Genomic DNA, 19,253 nt, shown 5'->3' on the forward strand with positions numbered 1-19,253 from the left:
GTTGTCTGTATTGTGCTTGTGATATGTTGTAAAATGTTGTATGTCTGTTAATGTTTCCCCTCCTTTTATCTTTAAAATAAAAATTAAAAAAAAAAACTATATTTATCCAATGTAAGAAATGTCAGAGGCTTAAAGGTACCAGTAAAGATGTTTGTCCAGACAGATATATGCTGTGCTCGCTTATCCAATTGATGAAGAAAGAAAATAGTAGTCTGACAGAGAATTTAGCTATTGTGTTCCTTGCTCAGGTGAATTTACAAAAGGTAAATGAGAATTTATCAGATACCTTGATGCATACATGTAACATCTTTCACCTAGAACTAGATATATATATGGTGTCTAACTCCTACATCCTCATTATTCGGCATGTGCTGATAGGCCATGAATGCTCCAAAGCATGAGCTCTACCACACAGTGTCTGCCTTCACACCCTACCCCTACAGTGACCAGCGGAGGGATCAGGTATGTGAATGCCAGAGCTTTGCTTTCCTCATCAGTAAACTGAGTTAGGAATCCAGCCAAACATGGTGGCTGCATGGTACCTTGCTCATAGTTACCCCCATGGCTGGTTAAAGAGTACTGGCTCATTAATTGATAAACTTGTCTGAGGAAAGGCCTGGACTCAGTGCCAGCCATTACTTTCACGGACTTGCCTGTTTTACAGCTATATAGACAGGTGTTTGAGAATATAAGAAATTAAAACAGAAATAGGAAAGCTTTTTAGTCCATTTTGCTAATTAATACGTCAGAGCTCATAAAGAACTCCTTGGCTTTCCTCAGTACTGCATCATCTTAAAGAGCTGGGTCAGCAAGGATCTCTGCAGACAGTCAATACATATTAAAACAGTCCCAAGCAGTAAATCAAAACAACAAAAAGAAGACAATACAGTACTCAGAAAAGTAAAATTTATAAGGTCTTTCTGACAATGTAGAGAACCATTAAACTATTGGTTTAGGCCTTTGTTCAGCATATAAAAGGTAAAAAACAAAAATTCCTTCTTAGACATACTTTTTGACTCTGAGTACAAGCAAAATTGAAGGATAATTTTAAAAAGGCAAATGCCAAATTTGATGTTATTTCCTCTGAATTATTATGTTCCCCTCAATATTTAAATTGTTTCATTGTTTAAATTATTTTTTCTGTCCCTCTCATCCCTGCATTTCTAGGACCTGTGGTTCAGCTAGTGAGATAGGAAAAGAGGTTTCACATACTTTTGGTTTTTCAAGGCTCAGTGAAACTTGTACTTTTTCTTAAAGGAACCGAACAAGAGGCATTTGATTTGTTATGTCTCTGGGTGGGTCTCACCATTTCCTAGACATAACACCTCTCATGTGTGCAGTAGGCCCTGCAAGATTGTCAACAGGAAGATCATCCTACTCTTTTCCCTGCCAAGGTAATGAGATGCCAGGCACTGTTAGGGGAAGCTTCCACATTAGGTCATTAGAGGAATCTCAAGAAAACTAGATTGATTCCACAAGGGGTTGGGGGGGGACACTGTATTTGGGTCCAAAAATGTTAGAAAGACTTGTCTTACCTGGGCCTTTGATTTTTTTCTGAGCTCTGAGGAATCAACCACTTAAAGATTAAGCCAAGGGAAAGATGCCAAAAATCTTGTCACAAATTTGGGATGTACCCAAGCCAGACCAATAAATGGAACTTGGCAAAAACTGGCTTTCTGTGCACTAAGTAGCTGACTCAGAAGAAATTTTAACTCAGATGAATTTATTAAAATGTTGAATATCATTCCAAATAAGTGTATGGATGAGAGATTTAGGTCAGCACGTACAATTTAATTTAATTTCCTGATAGTCTTGGATAGTATTAAAGCTGCCCACATTTCTGGAATTAGAGAAAGAAATAGAGCTTTTAGGGGGTTGTTGTTGTTAGCAAAAAAGATATCAGTTTTTTACTTAAATATTCAGGAGAAAGGATGTTGTAACCAAAAGTTGCACAATCCCTTTTAACACTGATGAGAAAAATAGGACCATTGAACATTACAAGTTAACACTCAACTTGGTAACTTGGTTAGTGGCCACAGCCAGTACAAGGTTGAGACCATAGTTTTACATTAGGTGAATTTTAAAAATTATTCTGTAACCAAGCCAATTATCCTGTACACCAGACTTAAAGGGATCCTTAATCCTCAGCACCTCTATACTCCTGTCACCAATGCCAAGGAAGAGAAATGCCTCTACTCAAAGACAGCATATATAAGACAGCTGCATTTATGTGAAGGATGAGTTCCTAAGGATCGTTATAATTTAAGACTGATTTTCTGAAAGAAATAGATGCAAGAAATGGAAGGAGAGTATTTTCTTGGTGCATAAAATGTATAAATGTAGTCACATTTTTCTTTAATTGTTTTTTATATTTTCTAAAAAATGTTTCTAATGTTTTACAGAATGTTCTCAGTTAAGGTAACACTAGAGTATATAGTTCTAGTGATTGTCTAGCACTCTTCATTAAATGAAATTTTTGTTCCAAAATTATTAAGTCTTTGGTTGTTTTTGGGTATTAGTACTGGCGTCCACAGATGCCCAGTGATGAACTGAATGGTGTAATGATAAGATATAAAAGTACTTTAAAATATAAGAATAATGAATTGGAATGACAGTACATTAGAAATAGAAACCTTCCTTACAACATTCTCAACTATAAATAAAGAGCAACATAAAAGACACATAATAGAAAGTAAGGAGAAAGATTTTCCTCAAATGTGAAGGGGATCAAGAGATGGAGGGATGGGGAGGGGAGAAGGAAAGGAATTGGCACATGTTATGTACACCTACCAACTCCACACAAGGAAGGTGAAAATTAAGTGCTACAAAAAGATACTAATAAAAAGAAAAGAAGATATGAACCCAAAACTAAACCTGTTATATTTAAATTGTATGGCTCAGCTGGTAGGAAGGATGTTGGTACTATTCCTATCTACGAGCCAAAGCAAAGTTGCCTTGTGGAGTTTGTAAGAATCTACCTGACAGCTTTAAAATCTTGCCATTTGGTGATTCCTTTTTCCCTGAAGTATTACGGTATTACACTAAAATGAGAATGTTCTCAGTTAAAAAGACTGACAATAGCTTTTCATTTTTGGCTATCAGTAAATTTGTTTAGATTTTACCTAAGACTAGGATATGATTTGAGTGACCAAACTGATAAACATTCGTAAAAGCCCATGGATTATTTAGATTTGAATCTTATGCAAGTACACGAAAAGGTTTTAATTTTAGGTCTTAATGTAAGAGAATTATGGCCAGGACCATGCATTAAGATGAAAATAAGGTAGGCTATTCTTAGGGTTCCTCAGTCAAGAAAACCTCCTTCTCAAGCCCCTAAAAATATTTCCAGTAGCATGGAATTTAATGGAAGAGCATGGTAGGAACCCACAGCATATGGCAATCCATCACTCCCACAGAAATCTTTTCTGTCGTAGTGATCTAACCTTCTTAGGCTCTTTATTAGGAAGAATGGCGAAAAATATCTAAGAGTTGTGAACCACCTCTTTCCTGCTGTTATCACTGGAGAATCTGGAGAAAGGAGAAAAGGGAAAAAAAATGGTTTTGCCCTAAAACATGATGGAGGTAATGAGGCATCGAGGCCACTTACTGCTGAAAACATAATTGGCACATAAACACAGGAGACGCTCAGGGATGGGAGAGCCTGCTTTGTTTCAGAAGCGGAGGGATGCCAGCAAATCACAACCTTTCTGTTGTGTGGAGTAGCAATTCTAAGAACCAAATGGATATATTTTTTTCCTCTAAAGTAATGGGCCCCTAGAGGAAAGGAATTATTGTGGTATTTGCAAGCTTAGTAGGTAGCTTCAAATGTTTGCAACTAATGTAAATAAATGAGAAAGCAAGGGCAAAGGAAGAGAAGGCAGATTGTTCGGTAATAAAGGGAAAGCTTGGGATTTAGGCAGAAAGGGACCTTTTACATAGTAAAGTCCTGGAGACCGAGAGATGGTAGTGGGCTTCCCAGGAATATCCGGGCGCCCCTTCCTGAGTGAAGAGAGCAATAAGATAGTCATCTCTTACAGCCCTCTTTGGCAGCAGGGAAATGCTTTTATTTCCCCTTTTAGGAGAAAGAAATGACCACATCTTGCCTACTCTAGAGTTCTCTGTCCTGCTGCTTTAATGTGAAAGTCATCGTGGGAAAGAATTTTTAACTTCTCTGGTTTTCTATACCTTTGTTGGTTGTTAAGTATTCAGTTAGCATACAAGTTTAAATTTTGTATTTATAATTTTTTTGGAATCCTTTCTTCTTTCCTCTCAAACGTTTTGAGTCAGCATACATTATGCCACTGTGCACACAGCCAAGCAATAATTCATCTTTGTGGACGTCAGAGACATCTCATGTATTAATTAGAAAGCCTTTCAGTGACAGGCAGGTAGAAGCACTTCCAACTGCTACTAAAACACAGACAGAGATTTCCAGGAAGAGCAATAGAAAGTTGGTTACAAGGAATTTCTTACCCGGTCTGGGTCCAGCCAATGAGTGTACTTTGCTTTCATCTGGTACTAAGGAGAAGAAATAAAAGACAAGGATTAGACCTGCTTATAAATCAGACATTTTTTGAAACACATATATATTCATAATAAGTAAAATCTTTTACTGGCAAAGATTTGAGAATAGTTTTTCTTCTGGCCTATACTGTGGTACTTCATTTTTCCTGAGGACATTTATAAAGACAGCTATGAAGAAATATGTTTTTAGATGTATCATGAATATTTTAAAATATTATTTAATACATTCTTTTAGCTGGATTGTCGCTTCTATACTTAAAAGAAAAGAAACTAAATTCAAGGGCTTAGAGATGTGTAATACACAAAGAAGCTTGTTGAGCATAAAAAGCATATATCCCATTCTCAAGGACTGGGTTTTGGTGTTTGCTCCAAATGAAGGAAAAGAAAAAAGATTTAGAATTCCCCAAATCAATTAAAACACTGGACAAAACTTGAAATAGTGGCATTTGACTGATAAGACGTCAGGCAGTAAAGGACAGTCAGCGACTCCCCAGAGATAGAAAATAAATGCAGTAAATCCTACAGTTTCTCTAGCCCCAGCTTGATCTCTGGAGAAAGTGTTCAGACAGGAGTACAGGGATGGGACACATAGGCAGAAGCCAGGGATGTCTCTGGCTTAAGGACGCGGTGCAGGATGTCCAGGGAAGCCAGGGCAGGTGGAGTGTACAGGACAGAGAACCAGGAAGACAGATGTCTGAAATTCTAATGCTTTTGAGAATCCCCTCACGTTTTCAGTTGAATACTGATGGTCACATGTGTATGAGATAAGTAGCCCAAGTCTTAGCAAAGAACCACCCCAGACTGGAAAGGCAACAGCATCTGAGATTCACACAAGGCTGAGAATAGTACCTATTTTCAAAAGCGAGAAGGCAAGGCTTCATAACTCAGGGCATCCGTTAGAAAATGAGGGTTTTTGCCTTAACAGTGAGGAAAATGAAACTTTTTTTGAAGGGCACAGATTACCAAAGCTTAAAAAGGGAGAAATAAATAATAGCAGTAGCCTAGTAACTATTTTTTTTTTCCTAAAAAAGAGTGTATGCCCTATAACACTTTTTCCAAAATAAAAAAGAATATATGTAAAACTTTTTTATAAAGGAAACTTTAGAGTCAGATGGCCTCACTGAATTCTACTGGGCATTTATGGAATAATACTGATCCTAGGAAAGCTTTACTAGGGCTTAGAGGGAGGTTTCCCAGGTGGGAACCCCCCATAGGGCTGCTATTGGCGTTGACATCAGGAGAAGAATACATGAAAACTACGAACTCATATTCCTCATGTATGTAGATACAAAATTCTTAATCTTTAATCACCTCTGGGTAGAAAACCACTTCAATATTTAACAAAAACTGTTCATTTGTTTACCATGTCCCACTGTCTGTTAGTTTATCAAACTCTGGAGCTCAGGGTTGGAGCTAGGTGAGGGGAGCTTGCTAATGAGGAGGCCTTGCTCCCTTTCTCTTAACTGGATGGTCCCAGTCGCATGGCTGTCCCTCCGCTCCCCAGAACGCTCAGTCATATTTAACTGACCTTGTTACTGTACATAATCTCTCCACTTCCCTGGCCTTTCTTTCATAGATACCTGTGTCTTTACTTTCTAGATAAAAACTTTATGTGTCTATGATTATTCTGTTCTGAACTGCTTAAAATTTCTGTTAGACTTTTGTTGTATTTCCAGTTGGGAAGCAAGTCAGATGGCATTTATCAGGCACTTCTGGTGAGCCAAAGCCCGTCCCTCCCATGCCTAGAACACACTTGTAGTAGGCTCTATAACATAAGACGAAGAGTAATGGAAATCAATGAAAAATAAAAATAGCAGCTATATTTTTGTCCTATATACTTTGTATCTACTAATTAATTTGACTATCAAATGACCTTTAAAGGTAAGTATCACCCTATGTCACAGAAAAAGAGACATACACACCTCCTATGTGGAAGGATCAGAGCTCAATGACATTCTTATTCCACTACATTTGTGATAAGGTTCAAACAAGAATTGCTATCTGAGACATTTGAAGAATAATAAGTAGTATGAATTGAATATAAGAAACATGCAAACACTTATATGCTAGGAAACTTCATTAGTATATATGCTAGCAATAGAAATCTTTCTAGAGTTACCAATATGAATGAGTGTTAGCTATCATTTTCTTTAGCATGATCATAAATCTACAATTCTAAGGGTCTGAGCTAAACTATTCATTTCCTATTTCATAGATGAAAAACCATCTTTATGAATTAAGATCATGGTTTGAAAACTTAGTTTTGTGCTGTTAATTTAAAAGGTTTAATGTTTTTTTAACAAGTATTCAAAAAGTCATTTTAACTTTCTGTGCCTCAGTCTCAGCACATCTAACATGTGGAAAGCACTGCTTATTCTGCAGGTTTGTGGTAAGAGAAGTACTTAGAAGGTCACACATGCTTAACAAATATTAGCTGGTAAGGTGATGCCAAATAGTAGGCAGAACAAACTGATAGCTAATAATCACAACTGTGAGTTCAGTGCCAGCTTCCCAGGCAAGTTAAAAGCTCTTCTTAACCTCAGTTTCCCCCTGTGAAAATGGGGATCCAAACAGTCCACAGAGAGTTGTGGGAGCCAAGTTAAAAAAACAAAAAAACAGTGCAAAGCACTTGGCACAGGGCCAGATCCCCAATTTTCAGATGAAAACTCCTGATAAATAGAAGCTGTGGAAGTGGGAAAGGTGGTGGATGTGGTGACGGTTGTGATGTTTATATTTTACTTTCTCAAAATAATAAAGAAATAGAGAATAATTAAGAATATACTGTGTTTAAGCAGGGCACTAGGTTCTTCTACATGTCATCTCTTGGAAGATAGAAGACTAAAGCAGATACTACAGTGCCTCCTGATTTACCTGGCTCTAGTTCATCTTGAAGTGAAAGAAAAGAAAAAAACCCCACGGAGTGCTATGTGGTTATATTATGCATAGTTATAAAGTATAAAGTAAGGCTTTCAATTTTTAATTTTTGTATTTTTAAAAAAAATCCAACCTAAGTTAAATGTTGCAAATTCCTCAGTCACATTAAGCTTAACAAGGAACTTCTCAACTTTTTGGTTGAATAATGTCTATTATTCCTGGTAGGAATACCTATCATTATTTGAATTGACAATTTGAAGTTCTTTAGAACACTAAAATAAACTACTTTTAAAAACAGTATGAAAAATCCAAATGGGTGATAGGCATAAAAATTAAAGGTCTTTCTCCAAAATACTCACTGACACAGATGTCTATCTTTAGGACAGAAGATAAGTGAATAAACATAATAGAAAAGAGAGGGAACTGTAATGACTTAATTAATAGAATACATTTTAGTTAAAAGGTTAAATTTGGAACACTCATCTTTTATACATATGCTTAATGCTGAGAAGCAATTTAAATAACAGTAGCAAATGAGGTAAAATTATATGCAACACCAAGTTTTTTTTTAAAATGGCAAGTGTTATAATTAAAACTCAACTTCCTTTATAACCCACATCACCTTAGAGCTACTATTGACATTATCTCTTGGGGCTGGCACTTGTGATGCATCATATTTAGATAGCACAGTGATTAGAGTGGTAGCAATATGAATTATGACAGGGTATCATTTAGAATAAAAGACTTGTTTACAAGACACAGGAAACTGGTCTGGAATCAGAAAGATCATCTATTCTTAAAAAGCACAGTACCAAAAGCATCAAGTAAGAACATTAAAAGGAGCAAGAGTATAGGTTTTTATTCTGGTGCAGATGGCAGATTTTTTCTTCGGTTTCTTCTTCTTTTTAAGTCTCAAGCACTTATTATAATTCTCTCTCTATCCTTCAGTTTTACCCAAGGAATAGTACTACTTGCTCTTCAATATCTGCAAGGCATGTTACAGTAATGGAAGGGATATGATGCAAAGTTGAGTCTTTCTAAAGATGCAGTTCACAGACATTTTTATTATGACCATTGTTTTCATTATAGCCATTATTAAATACTAGGGGGCATTGTGGACTTGACCCTTTTGAGGTTTCTCTGGATTTATTTAGATAATGGGATTTCTACACTAACCTCCTGTCTCCTGACATTCAACACAAGATCAATGGACACTATTTGATTTAATTACCACAAGGTGCTTAATAAAGAGGATGTGCTTTGACTTGGAAGACTTGCTTGGGAATCACAGCAGCCCAATGGCCTATATTTCTAATTCTCCTGGTTATAAGTGTTTGAAGCTGAACTGTCCAACTGCTAATAGTACTTTTTAAAAAGCCTAAGAAGGCTATATTTTTCCACTTAATTTCAACCAGGCTCATTGTGAGTTGAGAGGAAGAAAATATGAGTGAAAAATATCTATGAACAAGATGGCACTCTGAGAACTTGTTAGGGGCAAACATTAAAATGCATATAATACGCTCATGGCTTCCCAGTAGGGTGCATTTATACTAATATAACGATCACTTAAAGTGTTTTATCCTTTTGTCAAGCCTTCTTATACACTTCAAATGCTTTCTCACTAGGGGAAAACAATTCCCTTGCTTATTGATAGCATTTGACACGCATTCCATAACATAAGTGACTATTAGGGACTGCACTTGCTTAATAAAAATTTTCAGAATGGTGGCAGATTTGGTGAGTTAATGGGCCCCATATGCTCTTCTTATGCTGACAGGATATGGTATATTGCTAACATGCGCAAATCGCTTCAGATAAAAATTGCCATCAGCTCCAGTTATCCTTTCTGAGAGCAACAACACAATGTCTCCAATGGGGGAATATGTAAATGTGCCACTAGTTCATGTTGAAATACTCTGAAGCCAAGTAGCACTCTAAAATATGAGGCAAGCCTAGTTTTTTTTTTTTTAACATAAGCACCACTATTCCACTTAATTTTTCATTTTCATATATCTGACATAATGGAGTCTGCAGACTTGAAGCCTATGTTTTCTACAATAAAAAATATTTCTTCTAATGAAGCCATAAATAGTTCTCTTTGGATAACCAAATGTCAACCAATTCCTTAATGGTTAATAAATTTGTTTTCAGGAGTTGTTTCTTCAGAACTTGAAATTGATGTAGTTGCCAATATTAAGAATCAATTTTTCTCTCCTTTAGCAGATCAATTTCTGTGCCCCTGATTGATTTCCAGAATTTCTAAAGAATGTAAACCTGTTTCTAGTTGTAAATTAAGTTCCCTTCTTAGCAACCATGAACTAGTACAGCCTTAATTTATAGTGTTTTCTTACATCAATGTTTTCCACAGTTTCTCCTTAGAGAGACTGATTTTTCAGCACTGTGAATTCTTATGTGTTAAAATTTCTTCTATCTTTTTAAAATGCACACATGCACAAGTGAGTGTGCACACATACACAAAACCAAAACTAAAATAAGGATTTTGCTTTAAAAAAAAAAAAAAAGAGTGGCTAGGGAATTAGTACAAGATAACTATGCAAAGGTTTATCTCATTATCTTTTTTAGAAACTTCCCCAAAAGCACCAGGCTCCATTCCAGATGTTCTGCTGGCTCAGACACCAAGCTAATCAGAACACAGCAGCACAGACCTTCCCCTGTCACAGCGCATCTCAAGACTACAGTGACACAGGATACGAGGGCCCCGGCCTCTTACCATTATCCAACTGTCCATACATTCACCACTCACCACTGATGCCTTCAAATTTTCCCTTCTTTTTCTGTAACCCTTAAGAAGTCTTAAATCAGAGTTGTAAAAATCGAGTACTTTTCATATATCTTTAACTCACTAAAGAGTATTGGATTTTTTTTTTGTTTTGGTGCCAGGAATCGAGCTCAGGGCCTTGCTCTTCCTGGTAGGTGCTGTGCCACTGAGCTATATCCCTGGCATGCTAAAGAGTATTGGAAAAACCAAATTGATTCATTTGTTTTGAATCCTTTCAATAAACACCGTTTTTCTTAAAATAATCACTTACATAAATCTGTGGTCTAATGAAGAAATACAAATAATATATTTGATACAAGAAAATGTGTTAAATAGCTTAAAGAAGAACAAAAATATATTTTAGGAAGACAGAAGAGTCAGACAGACATGGGGGTTATTAAAACACAAAGAACTTTAAATGAGTGAGAACTTAAACCAGTCTGAGCGGGGACAAAGACAACCATTTTTTTGTTTTGCTTTGTTTTTGAGACAGGTCTTACTTTGCAATTTAGGTTAGTCTTGAGCTCACTTTGTAGTCCACACAGGCCTTGAGCTCTCAGCGTCCTCCTGCCTCAGCCTTCTGACTGCTGGGATTACAGGCATGCGCCGCCATACCCGTCAAGACAACCATTTATATGTAGGACACATTTAGTCCTGGGAAGCAGGTAGGAAGCTTCAGGAGTGTGAACCAATGTAAGCTTCAAGCATCAAGAGACTTGGGTTCTGATGCTAATTACATGTGAATTAATTTCTGAGACACTTTCAAACTTAGTGGTTCCTACACCAGTTGAAGATAACAATATGTAATACAACAACCACTGTTAATACCTAGCATTTTGTTTTGAAACCCTGTATCACTTTTAATGTTCTTGCTTTGTTTTGTTTATGTTTGGGAGGTTGGTATGCTGCTATTGTTCTTTTGTTTGTTTTTCTTTTATTACTGTTTAAAATTAAAAAAATTCACTGAACTTACTTGTGTGATGAAAATAATGCTCACAGGATAAGACAACATATAGTTGGTATAGCACATAAAAGCCCATGGAACCTAACTGAAGGAGGTGCTTAGAAACAGTTTTACAACTGTCTTTCACATCTCAACTTTCTGCTGGGCTCTTGCACTCCAGCACATCAGCAGTAGGTTTTTGACTATGATGTGCAACTTCTTATTGGTTGTAATGGAAATTTGCCCAATCCCTCAGGACTACTTTTTTTTTTTTTGGTTTTTCTCCGGTACCAGGAACCGAACTCACGACCTTGCGCTTGCCAGGCAGGCGCTTTTGCCACTGAGCTAAATCCCCAGCCCCATCCTCAGGACTACTTTTAAATGCCATCTTTTCCAGGGCTCCAGGCTGCCTTTAGGGACTACAGTTTGCAGCTATCCTATATTTTTGTATATAGGTCTGTTTCAAACTAAGCTATGGACACTTTTAATGGATGTAGATCTTGCTTTTTTTTTTTTTTTTTTCCATTTTAGCCTAGAATCATGTCGGGCATCTCTGTATGTACTCATTAACATCAGCTTAATGAATGAATGTAGAATAAAGAAAGGACAGCAATCTGGATATGCCCATTGAGCAAAGGGCTCTAAACGAATAGTGAAGCAACTGTTCACTGTGGTGTGTGTACATATATGTAATTATATGACTGATGTAGCACAAATGTGTGTAAATAACTTGCAGCACAATCTACAGACAAGTTCCTGGATAGTGAGGGATAGAAGGTGACTGGAATCTTGATTCTGACATTGGTCTAAGTAAAGACCAAAATATGATACAATTGTCTAGAATAAATATAAATTCACTTGTATTTTGCATAGTGCAGAACCGTAGGATTGTAGAAAACATGATTGGTAGCCTGCTCACATTTTGTTGTCTTTCTCTAATGCTGAATTACTTGTGACTGATTGCTGGGTATTATTTCCTATCTACTTTTTTTGGCTTGTTTGCATGAATCACACTTGTTCTTCACATGGTATGACACTTGAAATAGCAGTTCCCTTTGTTTATAGAAAATATCACATTTCCAAAAGAATTGAATACTTGATATAAAATCTCTCCTTTCCATATGCAAATGTTATGAGCTACCAAAGCCATGAACAAAGTAAGTAAATGCCTTTCTGTTACGTGATATTCAGAAAAATGCCAGTAACAAAAATATTAGCTTTAAATTTTTCCTGTAATAAATATTAGAGAACTAAGAAATACTCATCCTATGTGTGTAAGGTATACAGGGAAACAATAAACCTAATGGTGAGTACAAACTATACTTTTTAAAGAAAATATGTAAAATTTTATCTTGGAAGCACCACAGATGTAAACATGATCTTGACTTTGTATTTTATGATTCTCTTTCTTTTCCATATAATTATACTACAACTTTGTTCCTCAATAATATTTTTGGAATTTGCCCTTTATTAAATGATACTGGATTCGGTCAAATACTTCTTCTGGGTCAACTGATGTGATCATATGATCATATGGTTTTAATGTGTGACTTATATTGATTGATTTTAAATGCTAAACCAATTCATTTCAAATCAATTGATTTCAAATGCTATATTCCTGGAATAAACTCCACTTGTACAACTTTTTAATATATTGATGGGCTCAATTTGCAATAAAATAACTTAAAAAGCCACTTTGTACCAATTCACGAAGAAAATCAATCTAAAGTTTCTTTTTATGGTGTCTTTATATCTGGTTAATGGTGACTGCATGAAATAAGTTGGGGAAGTATTCCTCCCTCTATTTACCTGGAATTTTCCACAAAATAATTATGTCTTCCTAACAAGTGGCTAGACTGCAGCAGAAGAGCCATCTATTCCTGGAGATTCCTTTATGGAAAAGTGATTAACTATAATTTAATTTTTTCATTAACTTCAGGGCTAGCCAGACTATTTTTTTTTCTTGAAAGAGATGGATAATTTGAATTTTTAAAGAAATTTGTTCATTACTTGTTAGTTATCAAATTTATTATTCATAATACTGCCTTATTAGCCTCTTAGTAACTGAAAACCATGTAGTGAAGTCTATCTTAATAATGCTCACATGTCTCATTTGATTTTATAATGATCAGTTACTTTAGTAGGTTATCATTTGTATTGACCTTACCAAATGCAGACTTTGATTTCAATGATTTTGTCTCATGTTTTAGCTTACTAATTTTTTCCTCTGATTTTCCTTGTTTCTTCTTTGTGTATTTTGGTTTGAATTAGTCTTATTTTTCTAGTTGCTTGAAGTGAAAGCTTGCACCATTTAAGACCTTTCTTCTTAACTCTACCGAGTTCAGTGTTATCAACCACCCTCAGGAGCATCCCACAATTTGTTTCTGATCTCACACATTTTGATATGTGGTATTTTCATTTTCACTCAGTTCAAACAATTTTCTAATTTTTCTCTTGCTTTCTTCTTTATGTATTATTGAATACTGTACTTTACATTCTTGAAATACTTTTTAATACAGTGTCTTCAGTTGTTGAATTCTAATTTCACTGTAATGAAACAATATACATAGTATAACTTTAATCCTTTGACAAGTTTTGAGATGTATTTATAGTTTAGAATATAGTTTAACCTATTAAATGTGTTATGGTCACTTGAATGTATATTCTGTTGTTGTTGTATAGCATATTCCATAAATATCAGAGCCTGGAGTGGTAGCACACACCTACACTCCCAGCACTCTGAAGGCTGAGACATGAGAGTTTGAGCCTAGGCTGGGGCAGCTTAACAAAACAGGGAGATCTTGGCTCAAAAAAATAGAAAAAAAAGGTTGAGGATGTAGCTCAGTGGTACATTGACCCTGGGTTTAATTTCCAGTGCCAAAAAAAAAAAAAAAAAAAGAAAATTCCACTAGGTCAGATTGGTTGATAATGTTGAAGTATTTTACAGTATTACTTACTTTTCTTTTTGTTCTACTTGTTCTACTAACTATTAATAAAGGATGTTAAAATCTTCCACTGTAACATTGGATTTGTCTATTTCTTCTATGTTTATAGGAATTTTTGTCTCATATCTTGAAGCATTATTATTCAGTGCATAAATATTTAAAATGATAATATTGTTTTAATGACTTAGCACTGCTATCATCATGAAATGACACTTTATTTCTTGTAATATTTTTCTTACATCTAATTTACCTGATATCCATATAGCTATTGCATCTCTTTAAAAATTATGGTATCAGGTTATTGTTTTTCCCTGCCTTTTACTTTTAATTTGCTTATATCTTTATATTTAATAATTTTGTGACTTATGTTTCACTCAGTATGACAATTTCTACCTTTTATTTTTGTGTTCCAACCTTTGCATCTGATATGGTATTAATATGGTTGAGTTAAAATCTATCATCTTGGTATTTATTGTCTATTTCTCCAGATGTTCTTTCTTACATTTTCCTTATCTTCTTTCTTTTCAGTATACTTAAACTTATTGATTATTATTTTATTATTTTTGAGTGTCATTCTGAACATTTATAATCATTTTATTTTCCTTTATTGGATCATTAACTACAACTCACTGTCTTATTGTAGTGGTTATTTAGGGTTTATAGTGTACAAACAACTTTTCATAGTGTTCCTTCTTATGAAATCATATAGGCTTCTTGTATTATATAAAGACCTTACAAAGGTATAGTTCAGGGTCTTCCCTCCTAGCATTTGTGCTGTTGCTGTCACACATTATAATTTTATATCTTATAGACTCCATACACAGTCATTATTTTTATTTAAACAATTAACCCTAAATATATTGAATAAGGAAGTTTAAAATATATCCATGCAAATAGTTATAACTTATGGTTTCCTTTGTTTCCAAAGAGCTTTATTTTTTTCTGTAATCATTTTTCTTCTGCCTGAAAGGCGGTAATCTTTCTTATGGTATACATGTCTTATGGTGATGAACTCGTTCAGATTTTGTATGCCTGAAATTTTTAAAAATTTGTCCCTTGCTTCTGAAAGGTATTTTTGCTAAGGAATTCTACTTAGATAGTATTTTTCATTCAGTATCTTAATAATAGTGGTCTACTGTTTGTGTTTTTACCTAGGAGAAGCATGGCTCTTATTTCTATTTCTAGGTACTACTGTTTTCTGCAGGTATATTTAAGATTTCCTTTTCAATCCTGATCTGAGTAATTTAATTATGATGTGTGTTGGCACAGATTTCATTTTTATACTTAAAATTTTATTGAAATTCTTCTAAGGTGCTAGATTTCATAAAACTTAGCCATTATTTCTTTACACTTTTTTCTTTCTTCCCCTTTTTCTCTCATTTAGCAAATTCAATGCCATGTACCTTGGGCCACCTGGAATTGCCCCATAGTTCTCTGTTCATTTTGGTGTGTGTGTTTGTCCTGTTTCAGTTTTTACAGTTCGATTGTGATGTCTCCATATTTACTTGCCTTCCCACTGCAATATCTAATCCAACATTAATTACAGGCAACATATTTTACATCTCAGACATGGAACTTTGAATTTCTAAAGTTAGGGTTTGGGTCTCTATTTGATAAGTTTGATTTTCCTCTAAGTATTGAATATATGAAATATAATTATAGTAAATTTGAAACGTCTTCCCCTGCTGATTCTAATATGTTTCACCTTTGGTTTTTACCTTGTTGGGAGATTCACATCTTTGTATTCCTACACTTTTAAAATAAAATCTGCAGGAGAAAGTTATGTTGCTTGGAAAGAGTTGATCTTTTGAGTTTTGCTTTTATTATTTGTTAGGGAGAACCACAGTAGCATGGACTGTAGATTAACTATGCCACATTACAGGGCAATACTTATGCATACTCTCCAATATGCTCTGGATGATGAGAACAGACACTATTTACAACACTGTGTGAACTACAGATGCTATTTCTTGGACACTTCTGGACTAACCTAGGCAATTTCCTCACACTGAACAATACTCTGTGTAATGTTTAAGGGAGATTGTGAACATATGCACACCTCTCTCTACACAGATCTCTCCTTTCTGATACATTTTTCTCTGCACATTCTAACCACCTGCACTCTCACCTGCACCTCCTCAACTCAACTACTGGCAACTGTGATGTGAATTTTATTTTATAGCATGGCATTATAATCCATCTTATCTTTAGAATAAGTTTTAAAACAGTTACTATACTTAATGTACTAAGCATCACTGTCCCTGAGACTAAAGCATCCTAAATCACAAGACCAATGGCCTTAGGAACCCTTGAGTATTTACCATCCGAAGCATAGTGGACAGACCCCTGAGCTAAGAGTGAGATCATCGACGGCAGGCCATGTCTTTGGTAGTCTCACCACCCTGCAACTTCTTTCCTATACAAGAGTGTAATGAAAGCAATACTGCAGATAGGCAAGCTTGGCTTGTTTGTTCTGAATAGGGGCACGGTGAGAATGCAGTTGAGCTGAGTATTACAAGGAAACCATGACTAGACCCAGGGCTCCTCCGCATGCTGCCCTCCTGAGCATTAGTCATAGACCACCATTAGGTCTTCCAAAGATGCTCATAACTGGACCAAAGCTTTCACCATTCCGTTACTAAACTTCTGCAATTGTTTCCAACTTGCTCTTGCCCTACCTCCATCTCCCCTGTGCTATGGCACATCGTATTCTCTATGTCTAAATTAATCCAGGATAAACATCATTTTTCTCATTTTCTTACCTACCCCAAACCCTCACTAATGTTACACTGCCTAGAGAACAATAGTCTTAGGATTATATTCAAGATTTGGACAATTTTTACCTTCTCCATTATTTTGTGCTCTATTTACCATTTACTGAAGTCACATATAATAATTCCTGATTTCTTCCCATTTATTGTTATACTTTGCTGGAATTGCCTCAGCGTTCACATGTGAATGATGCTATTCTTCTGCGGTCAGCATGCAAGTGGGACCTTCTCTTATTAGGCTATTCCTCAATCTCTGTCCTTCACCAACCCCAAGCTAAACCCCACTTTAGTTTTGCCTTTAAGTAGAGGTACTGCTTTCCACTCTGTATGACAATGTTTGTGGGTAGCCTTGATAAAGGCAAAGGTAGCATTTTATACAGATTTGCATGATAAAGGGTTACAGTTTGCAAACGTCATCCAAAATTAGTTTTATGAAGGTGCTGGCACATTTTTAAAAATCCCCCTGAGACAGGAATCAATTATCTCTGTGAAAGCCCTCCCAATAAATGTCTTTCTCTGTGCTTTTGTGACATCTACCAGGATTAGACTCTGCTGCTTAAGTAATAGAAACTCCCATGATTCTAAGATCCTTGAGAAATATTTCTTTTATCAGCAAGAAATTGATAATGGTCAAACTACTAAAACAGTCACATGGACTACCTTTAAACTATGTAACAAGCAATCACTATTCATTGCTAACCAGATAAAAATAAACCTCTAGTTCCTGTATTTAAAATACATGTTTTCACATTATCTGGTGACTCCTTTACCAAGGATAAAGCAGAAGGAAGTAAAAATTATTACCAACATATTTATCAGAAACATAGCATTTCAATGCTTGCTATTTTAATTCTTACATGAACTTGAGTTGGGCATTATTATCTTAATTTCACATAGGAGAGAACTGAGGCTAAAGAGGTTATGAGAAAGTCTGCAAATGGAATAACTGGGTTTTAAACCATTCCTGTCCTAAACACACACATTTCTTCTACTTTGTGAGTCCAAGTACAAAGATTCTGCAATGGGTTTGCCACCAGGAACTTTGTATTTCTGCTACTCAATAGTAGCTACTAAAGTAAATTTCCCACCAAACTATGTGACAGAGCACACAATGTCTCTTAAAAGTGATTGTCACTGCTCTCAGATATAAGAAATAAGTTTTATCCTGTAAATTGCTACCAGGAAAAGCATGGGCTATTTCCTATGATGTCAGAGTGTAAAAAAGGGAAGAAGAGGGGCTTTAAGTGTCCCCACAGGTAACTTATTATTCGAACATGGGAATGGAGGGACATCACCCCAGATGAATGTGCACATAGCTTCGTGTTAGAAATGTGTTGCTATCAGAAGGTAGAAGAGAAGCTGCAATGCAGGGTCAGGAGTAGTCTGGACAAAGAGGCCTCAAGCTCACATCTCCATCTCAACCTCGGCTCCCCACTCTTAAGCTTTTTAATGCAACCTGAGACAGCAACAATTTTCTTGGCAGCCGAAGTGGCTGCTGCTGGCTCATCAGCACTGCACAGTCAGCTCGGACCTTGAGGTCCTTTCCATATTAACTGTAGTAAGCTAAATCTCTCTGTCTGGCACTGTCTATGGAGAGCCAGCAGCATGGCTGGCACTTGCTGGGCACCAGGACTTTGCAGGTGAGCAAGCACCCATGAGTCCTGCACTAGCAGGGTTTCCAAACCCTAAGTAATTACTAGTGTGGCAAGTGTCAGCAAACCTAGCCATCAAAGCTGCTTTTAGCTCTCACCTTGATGGATGTAATAACCCCTGAGACATCTTTGGGATTTTTTACTTACTCCTTGTAGTCTGTCTTCTACACAGTAGCTATTATGTTTGAAACTAAAAGCAAAACAAAAATGTTTTTCACAATGGCCCCTGGCATAAAGCCTCCCGGTAGATTTCAACCACATTTAGAAGAAAATCCAAAGGCTTCCCATGGCTTCTGAGTCTTGCTGATGCTGATTGCCCATACAGCCTTTCCAGCTTCATTCTGCATAGCTTTCCCATTTGCTCGGTGTTCTTGACTCCCTCTGGCCCAATGGCAGTTCTTCAAATATGCCCCTCCTCAGGACTGTGGAACATGGTCTGTCCTCTCAAATAGCCACATAGCTCATGGTCTCCTTTGAACACATCCCCTTAAACATCACCTTACTAAAGCCTACTCCATGAAAAAGGGGGCCTTCTAACGCTGCCTCCCCATCACTATCACTCTCATCTCACTCTGCTCCATTTTTGTTCAAAGCACTCACCACTGGACACCTTTCCTAATAGAATATCAGCTTCACGTGGGCATTGGCTTTATTTGTTTCCTCTTTTATTCTTGACCTAAAATAGTGTCTGGCAAATAGTAAGTACTCAGTGGATATTTACTGGATAGAAAAATGATTGGAGAACCTTTAAAAATAGGTAATGAG

The 19,253-nt window shown here is 36.1% G+C and overlaps 1 protein-coding gene across 1 annotated transcript in view; it reads right to left on the reverse strand.

Annotated features, from left to right (window-relative positions):
• The window catches only part of Pard3b (par-3 family cell polarity regulator beta), an 864,914-nt gene that overhangs the window by 350,383 nt on the left and 495,278 nt on the right, over positions 1-19,253 (reverse strand). Inside the window, exon 16 of the mRNA XM_013520665.1 lies at positions 4,474-4,518. Coding sequence (XP_013376119.1) covers positions 4,474-4,518 — 45 coding nt within the window. The remainder of the gene's footprint in view (positions 1-4,473; positions 4,519-19,253) is intronic.

This window comes from Chinchilla lanigera, unplaced genomic scaffold (assembly GCF_000276665.1).
Source record: "Chinchilla lanigera isolate Chin_1 unplaced genomic scaffold, ChiLan1.0 scaffold00056, whole genome shotgun sequence".
Lineage (NCBI taxonomy): Eukaryota > Metazoa > Chordata > Mammalia > Rodentia > Chinchillidae > Chinchilla > Chinchilla lanigera.